This window comes from Eretmochelys imbricata, chromosome 11 (assembly GCF_965152235.1).
Source record: "Eretmochelys imbricata isolate rEreImb1 chromosome 11, rEreImb1.hap1, whole genome shotgun sequence".
NCBI classification, from domain to species: domain Eukaryota; kingdom Metazoa; phylum Chordata; order Testudines; family Cheloniidae; genus Eretmochelys; species Eretmochelys imbricata.
In genome coordinates this window covers 52620975-52644393 of record NC_135582.1, presented here as the reverse complement: position 1 = coordinate 52644393, position 23419 = coordinate 52620975, and the positions used below count along the sequence as shown (strand labels likewise).

Below are 23419 nucleotides of genomic sequence, written 5' to 3'. Positions count from 1 at the left end.
ATTCTTGGTGTGTTCCTATTCATGTATTGTCTTCTCTGTTTATTTGTATAGCTCAATGATCCCAAGCAACTGTTTGTTTTTTAAGAAATGAAATAAGAAAAAATGTATGTAAACTATCATAGTAATGTAGCCATGCAGAGGAGAGATGTGATGTAAAGATTTTTCACTTGTGTGGCTGTGGTAGGGCTTCCAAGATCATGGCTTCTAGCACTTGTAGGTGTACAAGGACTGCACCTGGGATTCTCCCCATGAGCAAGTGGGCAAGGAGTATGCAGAGCCATCACCTCCCTTCCAATGAAGCCTGGGGGGTGCTGCATAAAGGGAGGTTGCAAATTTCCCATTCCCAGAGTGTGGGAATCTTAGGGAGGAACTGTGTGTAAAATGAGGTCATCTGGGCCTCACTGCCTCCTCCCTCCACCTCACCCCATACTCATGGCTGCACATTAAAGAGCACAAGCTAGGCCTCATATTTTGTGTAGTGTAGAAGGAAAGATTTTTGCAGTCACTTTGTTTCATGCTGGAGTTTGGCATTGTACAGTGAGTTAATTTGTGACTCATCTCAAAAGTTCTGTTCCACTTCAAAATTTGCAAATCACCAAATTTTAAACAGTATTAGGTCAAATTTTATCAAACCTTTGGATTTTGTAAAAATAAGTTTACAAAAACGAGAGTTTCTAAATTTTCTTATTTCCATCAAAACGTTTTTTAAAAAGTAAAATAAAAATATTCTTGCAATCCAAAAATTACAGCATTGTGGACAAGGAAATGAAATTGACTAGAAACATGATAAACAAAAGTGGAACTGAGGAGATGTTTTCGCTGTTGAGATTTTGAGACACGGAAAAGTAAATAAAAGCTGAAATAAGGAAAAGGCAATGAGATTATTTTTAATTCTCACAACTCTAGTTATCTAATGCTCTTTGTTTTTTAAAAAGTACTAGATCCTCAGCTCCCTTGAGTTCACACTCAGCCCAGCATAGGAGCTGGCTGGGGCCTAATGTGTCCCTTGTGTAACTTCAGAGCAGCTCTAAGTTCTGCCAGCTCCCCTATCCCACAAGGTCATCTGGGCACCATTCAGGGACCAGCTGGAATGCCATGCACTGCCCCCCACCCAGCCTCTTTCCGCCCCAACACAGGGGTTGGAGACGAGCAGGCAACCTACAGCCATCTGTGCCACCCAGAGATTCCTCTCTGTCAGGGAATTTTCAGCTGCCTCTTTATGGGAGTTTTCTGGCTGCCTTGTTCTGCCTCCACAGTGCAAAGCAGATGAAGCCAGAGCTGAAAATCTGTGTTCAATGTCTGATTAAGTACAGCATTACACTTTTGGTACTTCCAAACCAGTTGCAACTCAGTAAAAGGTTTTTACAGTGTCCCCCACCTTGCTGTTCCCTAACAGGAGTGCTATGTTCTATTACTCTGCTGGAGTGGCACTGGGTGTTCTTGCTACGCTAGTCTTTCTCCTGTTGACACTTAAAAGATTTATTCCAAAGGTAGGTGTACCATGTGGAAAACAAAATAGAAAATAGCAAGTCTAGGGCCAGATTCTGATCTCTCATTGGTTTCATGACAGAGTAACTTCATTGACTTTGATGGGGGTTTACTTCAGTGTAAAACCAATGTACCTAAGATCAGAATCAGGCCCTAGATAGACGGCCCTCCAAAGTCTGAAATAAACAGTTACGTTTGCTGATGTACAATGACGAGCATTTATTCTGAAACCATAATTACAGGGGTGTGATTTTAGTCGCTCAACTCAATTTGCTTATGTTGTGAGACAACAAATCAGTCGAAATGAAACAATAATTTTTGTGGCAGTTGTAACCTTGACTTTATTTTTCATATCCAGTAGCAAAATTATCTCACATAGGCAGGGCTGAATCTTATGCCACCCCTTTCCGCCCCAAAATGCTTTGGTCTCTATAAAACATGTCAGTTAAGTATTAATTATTATTATTGTAATACCAAGACATGATACAGCTTCAAGAAGTTTGATCAAAAATCCCATGCAGTGGCCCCACTTCATCTCACTTATCTTGAGACTTCAGAGCATGATACAGCAGGGTTAACGAGTGAATCAGTTCAAAAGTTCTTCAGTACAGATAATGCCTATGTTTGTGAAATCCCTAGCCCACTGTGGCCCAATCCTGATTGGGACCTGTGGATGCTACCATCATATAAATAATAAATCATATCCGAGCTGGTTCACTAACTGTTTTTTTTTTTACTCCCAGCACAGCACCTTTGGGATTTTAATGAGTGGCTGCTGGATGTCCTCTCTCTACTTTATTTACTGTTTGAAAGGGGAAATGAAGTGGCTGTGGTCTGAATATAGAAACTACTTACTGGGTAAGAGAATGAGCAGAAATGTACAGCAGACAGGTTTTTGTTAAGAGGTCAGAACGAACAGTTTGTAAGAATTGCATCTGATTAATATTTTTCTCCCATGAATGTGAGGTGTGGGAGGATTCTGAAGGATTCTGAATATCTCCTAATCCATTCAAATGAGAATTTATTCTCGTTAGATTCTTAAATAGGGAGTTTGATGTTGGTTTGTAGAGGCATGAAGAAGAGGGAACGTTTTGCCCATCTTTGGTTTCTATCATTTCACACCTACCATGGAAGCAAAGAGGGAGCTGGTGGTGGGAGAAGACAGCTACAATCTCTTCTCTGGCTGGAGCTTGGAGTGGGGGTTGTGCTTCCTGGAAAGGGGGAGTGGCCAAGGGGGCTGGGGAACCTATTGCTTCAGCACATTTCCTCGGCATCCTCCTTCGTCAAAACAACTGTGCAGCCTCTATTATCATCTAAAGCCATCCTCCCTGGAGTTAGCCCTATCCGACAGTGGTAATGGTAGAAACAGTGCTATCTTCCCTGAGCAGAGCAAGCATCTCTGGCACCGGGAGGTTCAGCTGGGGTGCACTTACTGTTAAAGCATTTACTAATATAGGAATCATAAGGAATTCCCGTGCCCCCTGCTGGCCTAGGGGGAGAGAGATTGGGGTACGGGCTTGTGACTTGGTTCTCCCCACTTGCTCCAGGAGCACAGAGTGCTGCTCTTAGGCCACTATGCCAGCCCCTTATGCTCTGTGCCTGTTAATAGTCACGAACTGCTTTCGACCCAGTTGAATAAGATATTGGGGTTTTTTTTGTTTTGTTTTATGTTCACTCACCTTTGCTTTGGTGGCACCCCAAAGCACACAGAGAAAAGTACAGAGAGAAAACTTGTTCTTGCAGAATTGCCAGGATGGCTGAAACCAAAAAGTACAGTGCTGAATAAGCATGGACTCCTTTGGATGCTTATCCAAACCGAAGCTCCAAACCTTTCAGCATTCACTCTTCACCAGTTAGGAGGGGAAGCATGGCTTGACCATGTGCTTTTAGCATGAGTGAGATTAATGTGATACACATACTGTATCTGCATGCCTATCAGCTTCATTTACAATATTTTATTTGAAAATAAATACTGACTTATTGTTAGTACAGAGCCTAATCCATGCATACGTTTACACAAGTATTGAGGTATAATTAGGACCTTTCAACAATGCAGCTGGAGACCATTCTTGCAATTGCACATACAGATGAATTAAACTGATCATTTTAATGGCAATTAAATGCTGACATGTAATTGTATTGCTAATGGCGTTTTAGAATGCCTATCACCTTGGATAAGCATTTTAAGTTACGATTTAAATCTAAATAAATAAATATACAGGATATTTCGGCACACAGATAGCCAGTTATGCCTTTAACTTGCCATCTGCACATGCAACTACACAGTTTGCATATGCAGTCATCGTAATTACATATGCAAGTCCAGTGTGCCACTGCATGCATTTTTTTGCATATGTATTTTAAACATCAGGCCCTTCATATTCCCAAAATACATGGCAGACGGCATGAGGAGCAGAAGTGGGATTTGCTGTGTGGCAGTTTTAAGCTCTCAGTCTACCATTAAAGTTAATCCTTTGTGTCATTATATATATGGCATTTTTTTCTGCTTTCACAGGCTATCTTCTGACTGTTGGATTTATCAGCTTTGTGGTTTGTTACAAGCATGGACCACTTACCAATGAGCGAAGCATAACCCTCTTAACGTGGACATTACAATTAATAGCCTTTGTCTTGATTTATTTTGGTGTCACCATCCCACAGGTTGCATATGCAGTAATAGCTATCATCCTCTGTTCAAGAGGCCTGTGCTATCCCCTTGGCATGGTCTGTTTCGTGGGCAGGTTGGTATCCATTTTCTGAACATGTAAGTCACTGTATCATAAGGTAATATTAAGAGGTTCATAATAAAACCCACATAAAATGACAATTATCTGTCAGTTACTAATCCTAGTACATATTCTTACCTAATGAATACTTACATTAGAGACAAGGCTTGAAATCCCAAGGCATAAGAATTTAATAATTCTCAATGCAGGAGTTTTAAGCATGGATCTTGCTGTATAGAGAACTGTGACTATAACCTTCATAAATACAAACTGAACGGCTTTTCTGCAGCATCCGGTAACTAATGGCTTTTCATTTGATTGATTGGTTAGACTGCAGTGACTACATCATGGTTTCATAGGTGTGACAGGAATTTGATTTTTAACAAGAGTTACCTGCAGATTCCTATAGGACAAAACACTTACCACAAGATGACGTGAGATATTGACATTAGGATACTCCGATAAAACTAGGTTAGCTGGTCAGCACTGTCAAGGGTAGAGTTCAGGGGTGAACTCCTACCCCATTAAAGTCAATGGGAGTTTGCTAGTGACTTCAATAGATCCAGGTTTTCACCCCAGATGTACTTATTTACTCTTACCAGGCCCCAACACTACACTGACCTCAATAGGGGGAGAAACCTGGACCTGCATGGATCCCACTCTGTAGAAGTGTGGCTGTGTGCTGGAGCTGGGGTCCACCCATATGGAGCTGCTTGCAGGATGGAGACAGTAGTTTGGAACACTTTTCAATCCTGATTTTGGCTTTCCTGTATATGGTGTGTAGCCACATGGGAACAAGCTTCTGTTTGCTATCATCCTATGAATTTCAAATGTGTTTTATCATGTCAGCAGTAACATACAAATGACTTTAAAGGCAGTCCCAACCTGTTACACTGAACTAAGGAGCCTACAGGAAGTCAAAGGCTGAAGCTGGCTTTACAACCAACAGCAGCAACTTTTAAAATTATTACTTATATTTTCTATGCTTTACCACCACTCAGTTTTTAAAAACCATTTTAATATTTCTTTACCTTCCCCTAGATAAGTGCTGGGTTTTGGGGATTTTAGCACAACTTGTCATTTGACAAACACTGATTTTTCCACCCCAGCTGAAAAGAACAAACTACTTTAAACAGCATCATGTAAGAACAACATTTATCTGATGTAAGCAGTGCTCAGCTCCCTCTGAAGTCAATGGGAGAAGCACCAGTTTAAGCCAGTGCTGAATGTAACCAGAATATACCTTACCATAAGTATATACTCTGACATGTCAAAGTGTCTTTGTTTCTGTACTGACCCCGGCATGAATTCAGTTTTTGTTTTGACTGCTCCTGCAGAGCCAAGAGAGTTGTAGGACATACAATATAATATGAAAAATCTCTTTCAGAAAGAAAGTTTTTGATTTTACAAACAGTACATTTTAAAGTTATTTGTTTGTTACTTAATTCTACAGAACAAACTCAAACCTTGAGGGTTTGATAAAAATGATCACAGAGGATGCATAATGCAGTTTAGTAGGCATCTGTAATACTGCTGATAATCTGATCTCCTAGTAAGCTCTAGAACCTGGTCCCATTGAGCCCACTGGGAGCTTTGTCACTGACTTCAGTGGCATCAGGATTTGACCCTTACCACACAAACAATGACAAACAAGAGCCTCGATCTATTTTCCATTGTCTCGAGGGGAGAGGGAGTAAGTCAAACACAGCTGGCTAATGCAGGTACATTTATATAGAGTTTAACTCTGTTTATGGGCATCCAGCCCTCACTTGTCTCAACTCCAAAGTTACCACACCAACAAAAATTGAAAGCAGTCAATAGACGGGAACATATAGCTACAGATTATAAATATTTTTGTCTCAAACAACTCAACTGTGTAAGGTTAAGGTGCAAGTAAACAATATGAACAATTTGCAACAGATTTTAAGAGCACAGTTTAGCTACAAAGTTCCAAGGGCACACGGGGCCTGATTTTCAGCGCCATCGTCCCGGTGTGCCTATTTTGCATGTGAAAATCCCTGTTGCACCTGCAAATGGCTAGATAAGCGTCCATTTATTAGTTTCCCTCAGGCTTCTCTGTGCATATAAAGGACCTTTTGAAAGTCAGTGGGACTTTGCACTGACTTCAGTGGCTTTGGACCCGAACGAAGCAGGCAAATGCCCATGGGCCTTGGGAATGAAAATCAGGCTTATTAGGTTGGACTTCTAAAGTAGCTACTTGCCTCTCCCTCATGCCAAGGCAAGATGCTGTTATGCTGTTCCCTTAATAGTAGATGCCAGAAAGAAAGAAAAGGTCAATGTATTTGTAACGTATGTGAATTCCATGTGTGATAGATTTGGAAATATGAATTGTGTTTCTTTTTGTTTTAGAAAAATCAAGAATTTTTTAAAATCAAAAAAACGAGTGTTTCGGCTCCTTACTGAAGAGGAATACAGGGAGCAGCAGGAAACAGAGACTGTGAAAGCCTTGGAGGAGCTACGCTCATTCTGTAGGAGTCCAGATTTCTCATCATGGTTAGCCGTGTCCAAACTCCAGTCCCCTAAAAAGTAAGAAAGACTCATCTCTTAAAATTGAATGTATTTTATAGGCACTGTTACATAGAAGAGCCAAATACTCCTTAAAGCAGCATAATTTATAGGCCTAATCCTGCCAACACTCAATCAAACATGTAACTTTGTTCATGTGAATAGTCCTGGGCACAGATCTTGCAGCTTAAATGGCTAAGGTGGCTTGAAGGGACCTCTGTGCCCTTCTGTTCCTGGGCTGCTCTGGGGATGCAGGGTCCTCTCAGCTAACTTAGACAGATCTGGGAGCCTCTCTAAATTATGGCAGCCAGAATCTCTGCAGTGATGCCTGCAGCCCTGTCCCTGATAGTTCCCTCCCATTGCTGCTCCTGGTATGCCTCCTACACGGGGGCTTGCAAAGGGGTCCTCAGAAAGCAGCCAGATGGCTGTCCCCACAGTGCCTGCTTTGGTTGGAATCATCCCCTGGTTGGGTATGGAGCTCTTAGGACCCTTCTACACTGCTTCCCAGTCTTGTACATGGTGTAAAGGGGGCAGGGTGGGAGTGAGGATCTCACCCCAAATGCTGGCAGGATCTAGCCCTATAATCATAAGGTTCTGCATTACCAAACATAAACCCATTGGAGTGTCAGTCCATGTATCTTTTTCCATAGGCTGAGCACTGATCTACGCAACAGTTAGGTCGACATAAGGCAGCTTATGTCGACCTCTGTCAGTGTACACACTACAGCCTTGCTCCTGCCGATGTAAGTGCCCTACTACACCAATATAACAACTCCACCTCCATGAGAGGCATAGGACGGCTTATGTCGGTGTAGTTAGGGTGATGCAGTGTCCATGTAGACACTGTGTAACTTGCATTGGCTGTTGGCTGTCATTCTCTGGGCTCCCTGCTCGGAGCTGAGCTGCCCCAGGGCTCCTGGCTGGGAGCCTGGCTGTTCCGAGGCTTCCAGCTCCATGCTGGGAACCCGTGCAGCTGCCCTATTCCCAGCGTGGAGCCGAGAGTAGGAACCCGGGGGGGCCACCAGGCTTCCAGTGAGGAGCAGGTAGCGGGGCTGTGGGGGCAGCTGGGCTCCCAGCAGTGAGCAGGGAATGGAGAGCGGGGAGGGAGCTGGCAGGGAGCAGGAGCCTGTGGGGCAGCTGGGCTCCTGGAGGGGAGCAGCAAGTGGAGCTGAGAGACCAGGCTCTCAGCTCCCCACACTGCCCCTCTTAGGTCAGTGGAAGCACTCCTGGTGAGGATGCGCACCACAAACTGAAGGAGGGTTGTGTGGACATGAACCACCACAGTAATGACTGCAGTGGCTATAAAGGGGGCAGAGTAGGAGTGAGGATCTAATATAGTATTTAGTGTAGACATGCCCTGAAATAGGACTAGGAGTGCCATGGAAATAGCATGCTCTGCCCCTGGGAATCTGAGTGGATGGAGAGACTGTCTGGAACAGTTCAACAGAGACACCGCTGGCAAAGAAGAAGAATGATGGTGGGCTAGAAAGGAGAGGCCATATAAAATGGGGGCTGGCAGCCAGAAGTGTTAGGGACATAAGAATCATCAGAATTTCAACATGCTTATCTGAAAACCGAAATAATAACCGTAAAATGTTAGCAGTAGGGCTCCAGCTATTATGCAGCCACAGAACTCACCCTCGCCCCTGAATTGTTCTTGAGAATTTAAAGCGCCCTCACCTTGGAATCTATTATCAAAACTGAGTTCAAGGGAGTTTCGGGAATGGGAACTGCACCTGCACTTGTCCTCCTATGACACTTTCTGTAGTCAGGTATTTGTAGTTTTCAAAAATAATCTGTCTCACTTGTTACCATGGAAAAACTCATACCAAGCAGAGGGAAAACTAACTGGTTATATGCAACATGCTGCCAAATGCACAAAGTAAACAAAGTGAGGAGAGATATTTTTTTTCTCCAATCACTTTTAGTTATTCTCAGGAATTATTTGTAACAATAGTATGTAAAAAAAAGAGTCTGGCAGAAGTCTGATTCTTAAGTTGACCATGTCTCTAAGCTTTCATTAAAGAATAATTATATTTCTTCCCCTTACGATAACAAAGAAAACCTACCAAATGAAACCAAAGCAATGATGTCTGCCTGAGTCTGAAGTACATTTCTAAGAAGAATGAACAGCCCTGTTCAGCTCAGTGAAGTTTTAGCTCAGAAACTAATGACAATAATATGAATATTAACATTAACTGTTTACTGGTGATCACTGTAACAGAGCTGTTTCTTGAATGTGCTTTTCTTACAACCCCTCACCACCATTCATACCGTTCAGGCACCAAAAGCACCAAATGTCCCCCCACGTTCAAAAAAAACTCCAGCCGCCCCTCTAACTTCTGCATTGCAACTGTCCTTTGTCAAAGTAAGATTGGCAGCATGTCAAAATGCCTGGGCCAGTGTCAAATAAATGGAATATAAGCTCTCAAATAGTACACAGAATATTACTGTACTATTTGTTTTCATGTTTTATTCAATGAATCCTCCATTTTGGAGTTTACCTGGAGCTGCTGCAGAAATTCCAGCCTGTCACACATGACCGCCATAGAGAGCAGGGATCCTGCTGCGGAGTTTAGGCCCAGTTGCTGCGGAGTATGCGATGCTGTAGTGCAGGAACTCATGGGTGTTGAGCTCTTGCCCTTGTTTCTCTCAGGAATAGAGTATCAGCACTTCTTGATTTCAAATAACGCCTGTAACTTACATAGCCCTTTATCTCTCAAGTTCTCCACAGACATTAATGAATCCTCATAATATTCTTGGGAAAAAGTATTATCATCCCCACTTTGCTAACTGAGAAACTGAAGCTGGGAGAAGGCAAGTGACCTACTTAGGCCTACACCGCGAGCAGTAAGAGCTGGAAACACAAGTCAGATGTGCCTGGCTCAGTCACTATGCCCTCCTTGTTCTCTAAGGAACCAAAATTACTTAATTAAAGCATGAAGCAAAGACTGAAAACATTTGAAAGGAGGATGATGAAGGAAAACAGCTAACTGAGGTGACAAAGTTCAGTAGACAAAGTTCAGATACTCCCCTAGATGATTTTCCCTCTTGTGTGTGTGAATCCTTAGCTCAGGCTTAAACTCCAGCTGCCTTGGGGGCATGATTCCTGCTCTGAATGCTGTCTATACATGCAGGTCTCTCCTCCAAGTCAGGTTTAATTGGCAGCATTCTGTGCATTTGGTTTTCTTCCTGCTTGATCTTTTCCCTTTTTTAAATCCGGTAGATTTGCAAACTTTATTTTGGGATCTCCCCACGTGTCACCTGCAGAAGTGAATGCATATGATGAGCAATATGGCATTGGAGGCTCCTTCTTGGAACAGCAGCTCTTTAGCCCAGAGCCAGAGCCGAACCTACTAGCTAATTCCATTCAGGAGGATGATTATGATGATGATGAAATGCAGGAACAAAACGAAAGTGAAAATGTTTCACACTCCAACAATATTGGATTATTCTGAACCCTTTGGAAAATCCCCTGTACGGGAAGAAAATTAAATCAAGTTGGAAAGGAAGGCTACCTTGGCTGAGTGCGTGCTGTCTTGGAGAGCCCTACTTCCAACTTGGCTGTAGAGGGCAACCAAGATTCATTGAAGGATTTATTCCTGCTTCACTGTTCAAAACAGTAGTAAGTTGCTGGGTTTCTTAAGTGAATGTTACGTTCATGTAGTTGGTATTTTGTTACCTCACCTGTTTATTTACAGGGCAGGTACCAGGCAGCAGCAGTGCAAACTTGCTCCACCACTGTGCCTCAACTCCCTTGAAGAGACTGCCTCTACAGAGGTGTGATCTCTCTCCATGCCTTCAGTGCTGGGAGTGCCAGATGAAGAGGAAGTCATTTATGATGCACTTTTACTAAGTGCTCTATCTGCTAATAAATTCCTTTGAACTCCTTTCCTAAGGTGCCTTGCTTACCGCTCTGATCCCTCCATGGGATCTGACCTTCCACATCAGTTTTAAGTTCCTCACCCTCTCCCTGAGAGTCCTGCACAACTGTGTGCCTCTGCTTTCATTGCTCTTCCCTTAGCCTTTCTATCCTAGCCAAGCCACACACCTAGCCACCACCATCTTTATTTCCACTCCCACCCATCTCTGCCCTCTTCACTGTGGCCCCCTGTGCCGAGGGCCCTCCACCTGATCCAGTTCTCCATCTCCTCCTCCAAATGTCTCCTTCTCTGGGAATGTGTTTTCCCCAGTGTATTCTTCTTCTTCTTTTCAGCCTCAATCTTCCCCCACAACTAACAAAACCCCAAACCAAAACAAAAATACAAAACCCCACCATTCCAGCCCCACAAGTGTGCTCAGTAAAGGCCATGTAGCCTGGAACTGTATTAGCTGCTCCAAGGAATCTCTGTTGGTGCGGGTACCTGGTGTAAGGATGGCCAGGGAGAAGCTGAAGCTATCCAGCACAGAGCACCCATAAGTGGCCCTAGTGTCCTGGGAATCCACCGGGTTTGGCAGTAGTGGGTCCTGCAGCTCATTTCATGACTGGGAAGAAACCTGGCCTCCAGGACCACAAGCAGGGAGGAAGTGCTGGATGGATCCTCCTGGAGATCTCCTGACAGTGTGGCGTTCTCCAGGGTTTACCTCAGGAGATGGGGATCTGACCGTGGCAAGAAAATAATTACAGTCAGCTGTCAACATCCATACGAGAATAGGAGATTCCTTCTATGGGTATCTATCTTCCTCTTTCCCCTGTACAAATGGGATCTCCCTCTCTGTTGTCCTTCAGACTATGTCCCTTACTCCTCACTTTTCGTACACACTCTGCTTCCCATTAACCCCACTAAGTATCTCCTTGTAGGAGAGCGGAGGCCAGTAATTTCTCCCCCCCAACTGCTACTCCAAACCCTCCAGGAACTGTCCCATTCCAACATTCACCTCTTTCTAAAAGGTGTCGCTCTGAAGAACAGGCTGCACTGTGTTTGAAGCCAGGCTGACTCAGTGGGTGCACTCAAAAGGAAAGTTCCCCTTTGCTGGTGAACATGCTTGGAGATTTCTCAGTTGGTAGTCTCCAGGGGGGAAACCCAAATAGCATAGAACAGTGCTAAAAAGAAACAGCTTACCATACACACAGCTGCCACCTTACACTGAAAAGTCATCAGAGCTTGCCTTTAAATCAGCACTTCCCAGACAGAATTATAGGGAGACTCCAGGAGGCTCTAGAGTGTAAATTAAATTTTAAAATGAGAATGTTTCTGTTTTTCAATAAAGAGAAGCCTAACACCTAATTAAATACCATTAGGCTCATTCAGGAAGACAAACTCATCCTATAGAGAGAGAAGATGAGCCATGCCTGTTAAACTTATAAACCAAACTGGGACCAGGATTATGTTAGCAGCAAGAGGGCTCTACTGAGCAAGTCTCTAATTGTCACCAATAAAATACAGGGGGAGGATTCTGCTAGATTCCCAGCCACATCTCTCCATCTCAGTCCCAGCCTCATATTGGGCTTGCTTTGGTGCTTTTTGCTACTAGCAAGATAAACCCAACACATTAGTAGATACATTCACAAAACAGTGGTCAGAGCCACGGGAGAGGTGGATAAAGTCCAAGGTCTTTGGCTGCCTTGTAGAGGGGTGGATCTCCCCTTTAGCACAATGGACTTACCTGGCTGGAGGAGGTTTATGTTACACCTGCATAGTTGAAGCTAAGTACTTGAAATGTATCGTTGTAAATATCTAGACCATCAAGGAAAGGCAACATAGTATGACACATTTCAGGCTCTCTGCACCCTACTGAAGCAAGTAGAGGATTTTCAGCCACAGTGCTCAGGTAGCTGAAGGTTTACAATCTCGCTCTCTTTTTTTTTTTTTTTTTTTTTTTTATTAAAGGGACATATCTTGTCGCAACTTAAACCCATGTAACCCTCTTGGGCTTTATGAAACAAAGCAGCTAATAGATTGGTGATGATGCCCCACACGTGAGTAGATTATCCTTGTGAAGGAATGTACTACTCCTTTAAGGGACAGCCTGGGGTATAATCAAGGAGACCCTGCTCCACCCTAGGGCTGGGCTATATAAACAGAAAAACTGAGCAAGAGAGAGGGAAGTAGAAACTGTGCAGATGATAGCAGGTGTTTGTTTTCTCCTCTCAGGCAGGTCAGTGTCCTGGAACCTAACTAAAGGCTTTGTTTATGGATTTAAGTTTAGGAGCTGAAGCAGGTTCTGAGGTGAGGACCTTATGGACAGGTTTTAATTGAATTACTCCCATCCTGAAGCCTTGATAAAAGAACTTTTTTTTGTTAGTGTGTGTTAGCTCCCCTCTGGGTGTTAAAACAAACCTATTGACCCCCCCCCCCCAATCAGGGGAAATTAAGGGGGGCACTGCTGCAGTGCCAAACTGAGCCACAAGGTGATGTACAGGGACTGCCTGAACCTCCACAATGATATAGTCACATAGCTCACTATGAACATTAATACGTTCACTGGGGGAAAAACATACAATTCAGTACAGTTGAATTTTTCCTGCACTTTACCTGTTTTCTTGATATTTTTCAGTAGATCAAGTAGGGTGGCTGCTTCAAACACCTCCCCCTGCACCCCCAGGAGAGAAGAGCAACAACATCCTGAGATACACATGAATGTTTTAATGACTAGCTCAAAAAGAACATTAAAACAAACCTTTAAAGCCTCCAAATATCACTAAGATCATGAACTTGAGAATTTATGAATGTTTATCTAGGTACTTATAACCCCCCCGTCCATTAGCCACTTGGTTTCTGAGCACTTTACAAAACACTGGAATTTATCCTCATGGCACTCCTGTGAGATAGGTCAGTACTATCCCCATTTTAGAGGAGCACTGTGACAGAGTTGAAAGGGACATCTCAAGGTCACACACTCAGTCTTTGTGAGAGCTGGGAGTAGAACCCAGATCTCCTAAGCCCCAGGCCTGTGCTTTGCTACTAGAGCATCCTTCCTCCCTTAACAAAGGCTTGTATACTATTTTATCCTCTGTTTCATTTATTTTTTTCAACAATTTCAGGTTTTGGAAATATATGAATTTCGTGTACAGTGCACTCGACATACTATGCTGTGTCAAGCTTTTAAATAAAAATATTTTTCAGCTAGCAACGTTTGTTTGGTTCATTTTAACCACTTTATGAAAATAGTACACGTCACAAAAAAACAGACAGGTGGGTGCACCTGTTCTTCAGGGGGAGGTTGAGGTCCTTTGGTCTAAAGGGTGCAGTTCCCCACTATTATTACCAAGCTGCTTCAAAGAGGTGTTCTTCTATTTCCCCCCAACCTCCAGAGAAGTGTTTGCATAGAGTGAAATCTTCCCAGCCCTCTCCATGCCCACAGAAGAGCCAAACCGCAGCAGAACCACAGTGTGGTGATAGTAAGATAAGTACGGTTGAAGAGGAGGAACATAAGAACGGCCTTACCGGGTCAGACCAATGGTCCATCTAGCCTAATACCCTGACTTCTGACAGCAGCCAATGCCATGTGCTTCAGAGGGAATATACAGAACAGGGCAATCATTGAGTGATCCATCCCGTCATCCACTCCCAGCTTCTGGTTGGGGTTTGCAGGAGGTTTCCCCTTAATGAGTATGGAAGAGCTATAGATTCCCAAGGTCTCCCCCTTGTAGAGCTCCCACATGCCCCAAAAATTAAGCAGTCAGAAGAAAAAAGCAAATTAAATTTGTCCTGCCAAGATAAACTTCACTGTGCCAACACACACTGCTACTGGACACATTGGCTCAAATATATTCATTAGTTAGGAATTCGCAGTTAAAAGGACTAGAACCAGACTTTGAAGATACCCCCAATAAACCCATTTAAGCAGCCAAGATACGAATATTCAGAAAGTTATGAAAATGTGGTTACTAGTGGCAGCTGAGACCACTTTTTACTTTATCTCTTGGCCTGCAGTGAGAAGAACTTGCATAACTCAAACCTCACCCCTCCATCTATACTGGGCTGTTTGGGATGCACTGACCCCTTATAGATCATCCCACTATTAGCTCTTCATTATTATAAGACTTGGGTGATTTGCTCCTACATTCTGCTCCCTCTCACAAACAGATTTTGATTTGAGACACTGCTTTCTTTACCTTTCACCTCATATACATTAGGGCAACACAAAATCTTTCATGGGAGAACCTTGCCAAAGCTGTTTAGGATTGATTTTTTTTAACTCAGATTATCATCAGGTATGTGGCCAATGTGTGATTACACAAAATGGGAAATTTAATAAAAAATTCAGACAGGTTATTTTAAACACATTATAGATATTTTATATTTTTCTTACTGCACTTTTACAATTTTCACAAATATCAAAACCCATGTGCACATGTTCATTTTGCAACAGGGAACGAATGTACAGTTCCAAAAGAGCAGGCATTTCAGAAAAACAATTTGGAAGTGTAAACACAATATGTAAGATCTCCACCTCATGATGGAGGTGCTGTTCAGTACAAGTTGAGGTAACACCAGATTGCATTAACTCTCCGTATAAATGTTTTCGCTTAGCTGAGAAGATTTAACACCTTTAGCCTGTCACCCGTTCAGTTCTCTATTCCCAAAATGTTATACAAACATACAATAAATACATTTCTGATTTTAAAGGACACTTCAACGAGTCATGAGAATTTACAATACAGTACATTTAAGTTCAAGTGCAAAACCGTAACTAGTGGCTAGTTATTAACATTTATTTGTATCTCTTTGTGGTGCTGGTCCCAGGCACCAACGTGTGCGCTCTACCTCAGCCGCATATGCCTTGCTAAGGGATATGCGAGGATAGCAGGGGAGGCCTCAGTTCATCCAACTGGGGATCCAAGGGTCTGGAATTTCCACCCACTGCTTCATTCTAAACCATCATTCTCCTCTTCCTCCCTCACACCCAGCTGTCTCATGCCACAGGCTGTGCACTGAAGTCAAGTGAGGCAGCATGCACCTTCTACAAGGAAGCCTGCTGAGCATGTGTCAGATTCCACGACAGGCTGAACATCGGCAGTTCCTAGTCACGTCAATGGAAGCTACATGGGCTCAGCTCCTCTCAGGATCAGTTCACTGACATGAGACACTGGGCCAAACACTATCCTAACTTATACCCCATGCCAGCCCATTGATTTCAACCTTGAACCCAAGTTTTCCTCTCAGCAGCAATCTGTGTTACGAACCAGCCACTGGGCTGGCTACAGTTAACATTGAAAAGCGTGACTAGACATAACTCAAAATCTTCCAGTGTCTGACACTGCCTGTGTAAAACAAGTCTCTAAAGATATGGTCATTTAATCATGTTTCTTTATTTTGGAGGGTTTTGCTCATTGAAACTCCTGTGAACAGTATCTCCCCCCCTACACCCAATCATTATGATTTATATGCAGTTCCCTCCTCAGGCACTTGAAGCTCTTATCTTCTATACATAACCATAGTAGGAATACTTAGTTCAACAATATTTAATGTGATGAAATTAAAAAAAAATAAAAAGATGTTTCCAGTGGACACTCTCAATCAATCTCAAACTGCCCAATCTTGATCGAGGTCTGTGGACTTGGGCATAATATCAAACCTAAAATTACACACACATGCTCTTAGCAAACACCCTGTTTAGTGAAGGGCTGTAAGCATATTGAGTTGATTTAACCTCACCTCCATTTGCTTCTTTCTAAAATGCCCTTTTCAAAAGTTTATGCCTTGCTAAACTAAACCTACCTCTCAGAAGAGCGTTAATGGCAGCTTCACTATTCAAAGATTCCGCTCTGGGTCAGTTAATCCATCACCACATTATAAAAACATTCTTGCTGAAGCTATTCAAGGTTTTTGAGAAGTCTTTGCAAAAGACTAAGCTGCGCCTTTATGTATTTACTTTGTCTAGTGTCTCTTAGTTGTTTAACTTCTTTAGGGAAATGCAATTTTTCTCCTAAAAAGAAAGACAGTAGTGTTTTCTTCAGTTTAGTTTCTCTGTGGTAAAAAATTAAATTTAAACTAATTGATTAAATAGGGGAAATCACATCAAGTGACCCAGTGTTTTTTCTTCGCATTACACAACTATCAGTATAAGCTCCCCTTTCTCTACAGATTGCAAAGAATTTCATAACATTTGACCAAACTTTAGCAAAGCAACTGAGAATTTCTAAGGCAGCGAGATTCAGTCCCATTTCCTCTGCCAAGTCTTCCAGACCTTTAGCTTCCCCTGCAATGTTGCTACTGTATATTGTCATATGAATGGTCTTAAATATTTAAAAGCTTGTGCAGCATCATGTGACGTGCCTGATTTCAAGATGTGCTGAGCACCTGTAGTTCCTAGTCACTTAAGGTGAAGGGCTCTTTTGAGCTCTTGTTCCACCATTTCCCAGCAGAGCAGCACGATTTCATGCAGTGGATTTGATAAGATGAAGTCATCTTTGTGCCCTGCAGCAGCAGATAGAGCATTACTGACCAAGGGAAGCTGATCCAACACTAGGGGGCTCTGGGTCAGTTTGGGAGTTGAGTGTCGCTGCAGGTATTGAACAATCTCTGGATTCATCAGTGTTTCTCAGATTTGGGGGCTGTTCTGTTGGACTGGCTGCTGGAGCACTCTGATTCTCACTGGCTTTCTAAAGAGAGAGAAAACACATGCAAATGTAAGTGTATACTCTCAATACACTGCCCTAGGGGAAAATGCGTTCAGACACATTCAGAAAGTGTTCTTACACTGAATGCATGCAACACAGCAAGTGAACATAAAGCAGGAAAGCAATAAAATAGTAATGTTATCTGCATATGAACGTAACAAGCAGAAAACAACTTACCTTCCATTTCTTTTCCTAACTGCACTTCCACAAGAAGCATGCAAAAAACAAACTTGCTATGTTTTAAGACAAAAACTATCAATAGAATTCTACTGTATACAGACAACAATCATCATCATGACTGCACTGTTTACTAAAACATACTTCATGCTCCCTTCTGCAAATCCACCTATATTTCCTTAACATTTTTTCTAAGTAAGATATTTCTCAGTCCCACAAAGTGGCAGCACTTTTGCAGTAAAAGCACACAAATTTCATCCAATTTACTTAGCAATAGGCTTTTTCTTAGTAATAATAGCTAGGTCAGCGATTCAAGCAGGCAATTCTCTGGTTCAAGCAAGAAGAAAACAGTTGAGAACAATTTTCTGAAAGGCTCAGTGCAAATTTTTAAAAGTTGTTTCCCAGATTATGTGATCTTATTTTAAAGACATATGCTAGCTGCATTCCCTGAGGGCCAAAGACAAAACAAGTCTTGTACAATATTAGTACTACAACATCTTCTAACCTCACGATTTATCTTGGAAGATTTGTTTTGTATCAAGTAATTAGAATGGTGAGCATGCTCCTTTCCCTGAAGGATTACTATAAGCAAGCAGTAATGTGAAATGAGGAGGCACCAAAGTTTTTCTGTCGTTAATCCCCTCTTCTATGCTCTTAAAGTTTCTCCTCCAAATGACCAAGTTTCATGTGAATTCTTTTAGGAATGCTATTTAAAATGTTTAACAAGATAGCTAGGCAGCCTTTTCTGGGTTTAGTGTTTTGTTAAATTCAGGCTAAAAGAACAAGGTGAAATAAAGCAACAGCAATGCATAGGGAGTTCGTTTTTTAATTTTTAGAATTAAAATGTGGGTGTGTTCTGCAAAAGCAGGCAATTTCTCCAAGGAGCTGAAATGATTAAATATATCTCTAGCTTCATGGTACTGAGATGCATCATGTGTGCATCTTCAAATGGAGGGTGTGGAATACTGCTTCATTCTGGGTAAACAGTTTTTAAATACCAAATTTTTACATACAAATGCAGTGGGGAAAGAAGCTATGCTTTCTTGTTGTGGTAGGGTTGAATGCTCATTGGTCATATTTTATTCACAAACTGGAAGACAGATCCTTGAAACTGGCCAGTTGCAGAACAGCAGACTGCCCTGATAAAAGTGCAACCAGCCAGGGAGGGAGGAAACATTAAGAGTCATATTTAGCCTAACTTTAAAATTTGGGATTTGGTTGAGCAGAAATAGGGTTTTTGATGTTTGACCCTAAAAACACAGGCCTTAATGAAAGACAGAGGGGCATTGCATGGATGCAAAGATATACCAGTGCAGATCCAACTGCAGGATTGGGGCCTTAATAAAACTATCCCATGGAACCAATTTTCGTTGTTCCCATAAATACTAAGAATCCTATCTACTAAGGAATGGTTCTCAATTCTATCAGTCACGTGTGGAATAGATAATGCAATGCCCAAAATTCAATAGTATTAATAAAAAGGCTCCATGAATGGCTGCATGAAGTTATGAGAAGGGGAAAGAGGTTATTAAGAGAACATGTTTCTGAAGATGGCAGAGAGTTATCGGAGGCAATAAAAGACTTGAGAGCACTTCATAATTGCCCAAGTCATTTACTGAGACTATCTCCAACACTATGAACATTTGTTGATTCTCTCTCCTAGAGCTTACCATGAACTATAAACCAGCTTTCTTGCCCTGGGAGGTATGGCAGATTGTGTGTGACTGCCATTCTCCAATTTATGCCAACAACAGGGCTGGGCTTATATTGATAATTGCTTAAGAGAAGACTGATGGAAAACTGCTTGGGAGAGTGGTATGTGTAGAGAGTGTAACATGACAGCATTGTGTCAATGAGGATTTCATGGTCATTCAAAAGGAGACATTTGATTTTTCCGAGATGTGTGTGTCTGAAATTCTTCTTCTATAAACAGACATTCAAGAGTCATTTCAATATGGTTGCTCACTCTCCCTGAGGCATGCAAGTTAGTCTCATTAAAGCTAATGGAAACTCAGCATGCATATTGAGAAGGGAACATATGCGTAGGGATATTTACAAGAATATAGACCAATGGGGGAGGAGGGAGACAGCTGGTGAAGTTGGGATTTCTTCAAATGCTGCTTTGCCACATCTGCAAAGTCATGTCCAAAATCATCACCTTCCAGAAGTAGGACTGGTAGAAATGACATTTGGGTGCATATGGTATGGCAAATATGTAAGGGGGAAGCTGCACCACTCCTCCCCAAGGCAGACAGGAGAAACAGGAAGTTTATTACCCACACTGTTTGAAAAACCAGCATTGACCGCAGCAGCCCAAGTTTCCCTACATTGCCTCACCAACCACCACTGGGCTCCAACCTCGTTCTGGAGGGAGCACCCCAAAAGATCGGATGATAGTCCAGTCTGAGTTCGTCCAATCCTTGGCCCCTCTGCCAAGATTCCTAATAAGGGTGCTGGGGGATTCTGTAATGTGAACACTGGAAAACAACAACTCATTTCACACAGGCCACAGAACAGCTCTCAAGTCGTAGTCACTTTCAGTCACCACAAGCCCAGGCCAAGCTCCAGGGGGTGAACGGCTTCATATTCCTTTATTAATTTGCTGGGGTGCCCATTTCCACCATATTTTGGATGTTTGGCAATTCGCACTCCCCCTACGCCTCCAGGCTAATCTCTAAAAGGAAACATTTAATTAAAACGGAAAAAAAAAAAGATAGACAGGCACGTTACACCTTAATAATTATGCAACTTTGTTAATGCTCACCCTCAAGCCACAAAAGTTCTGCAAGTACACAAATGTATTCAAACTAATATGAAAACACTGTCAGTTTAGAGGCAATTACAGTAGATCCCAGCTTGTCATGACAAACGGGAAGAGGAGAAAGTGGAAATTAGACTATAAGAAGCAGAAAGATCTGCTCAAATGATTTACTGAGCACTCCCCCCCGTACCATACACATGCAGCAACTGTATTTGTTACTATCGTTCAACTACTGCTTTACACAACTCCAAGTTTCTGATCACTGATGAAGAATGCTTGCCAGATATTAACAATTTTATGGTGCTGTAGATTACATTTGGTCTTAAAACCTTCAGCAGTACATTTTTAGGTTAACATTAATGGTGATAAGAATGTTGCATATTAAGAGCGGGTTACCTGCAAAGGCTGGTTTTCAGGCATCAGATTGCTTTTAGACAGCTCTACCATCTCCTTTATTTGATAGACAGCGTAAGCCAGAGTAACCCAGGGAGAAGAACTGATCCCCCACGCAGGCTTGTTCACGTCTTCCTGTTCTTCTTGATGCTTCGTTTTCTTGGGAGGAAGTCTGGGCTCAGTTCGAGGCATGATATCTTCTGACTGCTGGTGTATGAGGTCGATGGTTGCTATGGGAACAGGGCTGGAAGGCACTGGGATCCTTTCTGCCAGCATTGTCTTCTCTAAAGTGTAGGGCAACATAATATTCAATGAAGTCAATGATCATTACAAGGAAATGGAGAATCAAAGCACTGAACATGAACATACACAAACATGCTTTGCAATACACTAAGAATTACTCTGTTCCCTCACTGTGATTCAAGGACCTCTTGATGCCAACTGGCAGTGGGTACAGGGATTCCTCTGGGCTCACCAAAAGAATGTCATGTAAGGTCTCTAATGAAAGCCCAGGTCACACTGGTCATTAAGTAATCATTGTGAGATGTATGTATGGAAAATATGTGGAGTTATGCATATACACTGAAAATTATGTTCTTTAGGTGTGCGAGTTAAGACAGACCACCAAAAGGTAATCCACATAATCCTGGCAGGCAGGGGGGAAGAGATGCTTATCTCACTCTGGCCTGTCATAGGCAATCGGACTATTGTATCTTTCACAATAAACACCTGTTTGCAGTCTGAGCAAAATGCTAATCAATAGATCACACGGGCTGGAGGAAAAAACAAACAGCAGGAGTTATCCTGTTTAGGGGTAAGACAAGACAATGCCTTGTTAGTTAAGTTCAATGTCTACAAGGCATGTTATGATTTTATTTTAGATGTAACCATTTGTTTTCAATATGCTTACTCACTGTCACTTGAATCTCTGTTCTTTGATAACACACGTATTTGTGTGTTCACTATGTAGCTATCACTAAGTGCTGAGGTGTTAAGCAAAGTGGGGATCCTGGGTTGAATTTTACAAGCTGGAGCATACTGTTCCTTTGGGAATAGAGGATCTACGAGTCCAGAGAGTGCTCAGTGGAACAGGGGCTGCACCCTCCACAAGGAGGATTCGGGCATTGGAGGCACTTATCTCTAACAGGTACAGAGGCAGCGAGGCCTGCGGAGCCTGGAAGCGAGAGCTTGCGTTGCCAGAGGCTGGTGGCTTCAGGGAGCTGAGCCCCAGCCAGCACAGGCAAAGCTCCCTCATTCTAAGGGCAGGTGGTGGTGAGGTGCCTCATAGCCTTGGCAGTAAGAATTGTGCTGTTCCCCCCTTGCACATGCTTCTATTGTATGTACACAGTTAAGACTGTGGCTCTATCACAGTTTTACTTTTGATTTGAAAAGGACTGTTTTCAATCAAGCCGTCAGAAAGACAGAAGAGCCGCACCTGTAACCTCAGTGACAAGTATCAGGTGGCTAGGCGAGCACTGCAAATGCCTAAGTGAGACACCTCTCTTTAGATGGGTTTTTTGAAGCTTATAAAGGCAGGATTAATATCAACGACGAGCGGCTAAACCATCTCAGGTTCCCAGATGATATAGTGCTGATAGCCGAAAATACAGCCCAGCTTGAGAGAATGCTTAAAGAACTGAACGTGAAAAGTAGTCAAGTTGGATTAAAAATGAACCAGTCGAAAATGAAATACATGAGATCAGATGTTCTGCCAAGAACCCAAGTAACTCTTGGAGGAGAGCAGATCCAAAAGGTTGATAAATACGTTTATTTGGGCCAAGAAGTCAGCATGCGCCACCATCAGAAAGACGAACTGTCGCACAGAAAAAAAGCTGGATGGTGCGCATTCAATGACATCAAGGACATCCTCCAAGGAAAGATCAGCAGAACAACTCGTGCGAATCTTTTTAACTTGACCGTGCTTCCAGCGATGTTATATGGCAGCGAAACATGGTCGCTGACAAAGATCGAAGAACATGAACTGTCTGTCACACAGAGGGCGATGGAACGAACATTTCTGGGCATTTCGCTTGGCGATCACATCCCCAATGAAATAATTACGCAGCAGTCTGGAGTGCGAGACGTTGTTGAAAGCAGGCTCAGCAAAATGTGGTGTGTGGGACATGTGGCCCGACTCAGCGACAATAGATGGACCACAGCTACATTCGAGTGGTATCCATGAGAACAGAAATGACCACGCGGTCGGCCTCCAAAGAGGTGGGATGATTTCTTAACAAGGAGATATGGACAAGCATAGCAAAGGATGGCCAAAGCGAGAGAAGATTGAAAGACGTGTTGTGATCGGCTCAGTCTCAACTGATGAAGGACCAACAGCTTACGCAGAAATATCTGATCAATGCAGTGATTTATTGCCTAACACACTGTGCCCTAAAGATTCTGGATTGCTGCAGGACATTTCTATATATAAACAAGTAATAAAATAAGTGGGCTAGATTTTTTGAGCAATAGCTCTGTGCAATGTAAAACAGTCTAGAGGTAAAATATACTATTTTTTTCCTCAGACAGTTTCAAAAGAAAGCTTAAATAAAATACTAACAAGTAAAATACTTCAGGGACTGAAATGGCAAACCATTAAGCACATGCTTAGCTATACTCATGTGATTACTCATGTGAGTAATCCCATTTAAATCAATGAGACTATTACAATGCTTAAAATTAGGCTTATGTTTAAGTGGATGCAAGATTTATGTTTAAGATTTTCAAACAAGTATACAGATGCAGAAGGAAATACAATAACTGGAATATTAAATTCTAGAGAAC

The 23419-nt window shown here is 42.5% G+C and overlaps 2 protein-coding genes across 11 annotated transcripts in view; one reads left to right on the top strand and one right to left on the bottom strand.

Annotated features, from left to right (window-relative positions):
* Positions 1 to 23419, top strand: part of NEMP2 (nuclear envelope integral membrane protein 2) — a 64574-nt gene that overhangs the window by 16856 nt on the left and 24299 nt on the right. For 2 of the 8 annotated variants that reach the window (XM_077830075.1, XM_077830071.1), the window contains exons 5-9: positions 1397 to 1490; positions 2232 to 2346; positions 4004 to 4229; positions 6585 to 6761; positions 9967 to 13814. In XM_077830075.1, coding sequence (XP_077686201.1) covers positions 1397 to 1490; positions 2232 to 2346; positions 4004 to 4229; positions 6585 to 6761; positions 9967 to 10198 — 844 coding nt within the window. In that variant the 3' untranslated portion in view covers positions 10199 to 13814. Of the gene's footprint in view, positions 1 to 1396; positions 1491 to 2231; positions 2347 to 4003; positions 4253 to 4816; positions 4991 to 6584; positions 6762 to 9966; positions 13815 to 23419 lie in introns of those variants that run through there. The other 6 variants (XR_013347498.1, XM_077830073.1, XR_013347496.1 and 3 more) reach the window with 5 other exon arrangements.
* MFSD6 (major facilitator superfamily domain containing 6) overlaps positions 14957 to 23419 on the bottom strand; it is a 41538-nt gene continuing 33075 nt past the window's right edge. For all 3 annotated transcript variants that reach the window (XM_077830067.1, XM_077830068.1, XM_077830069.1), the window contains 2 exons: positions 20642 to 20922; positions 14957 to 17289 (listed from right to left, as the gene is read on the bottom strand). In XM_077830067.1, coding sequence (XP_077686193.1) covers positions 17125 to 17289; positions 20642 to 20922 — 446 coding nt within the window. In that variant the 3' untranslated portion in view covers positions 14957 to 17124. The remainder of the gene's footprint in view (positions 17290 to 20641; positions 20923 to 23419) is intronic.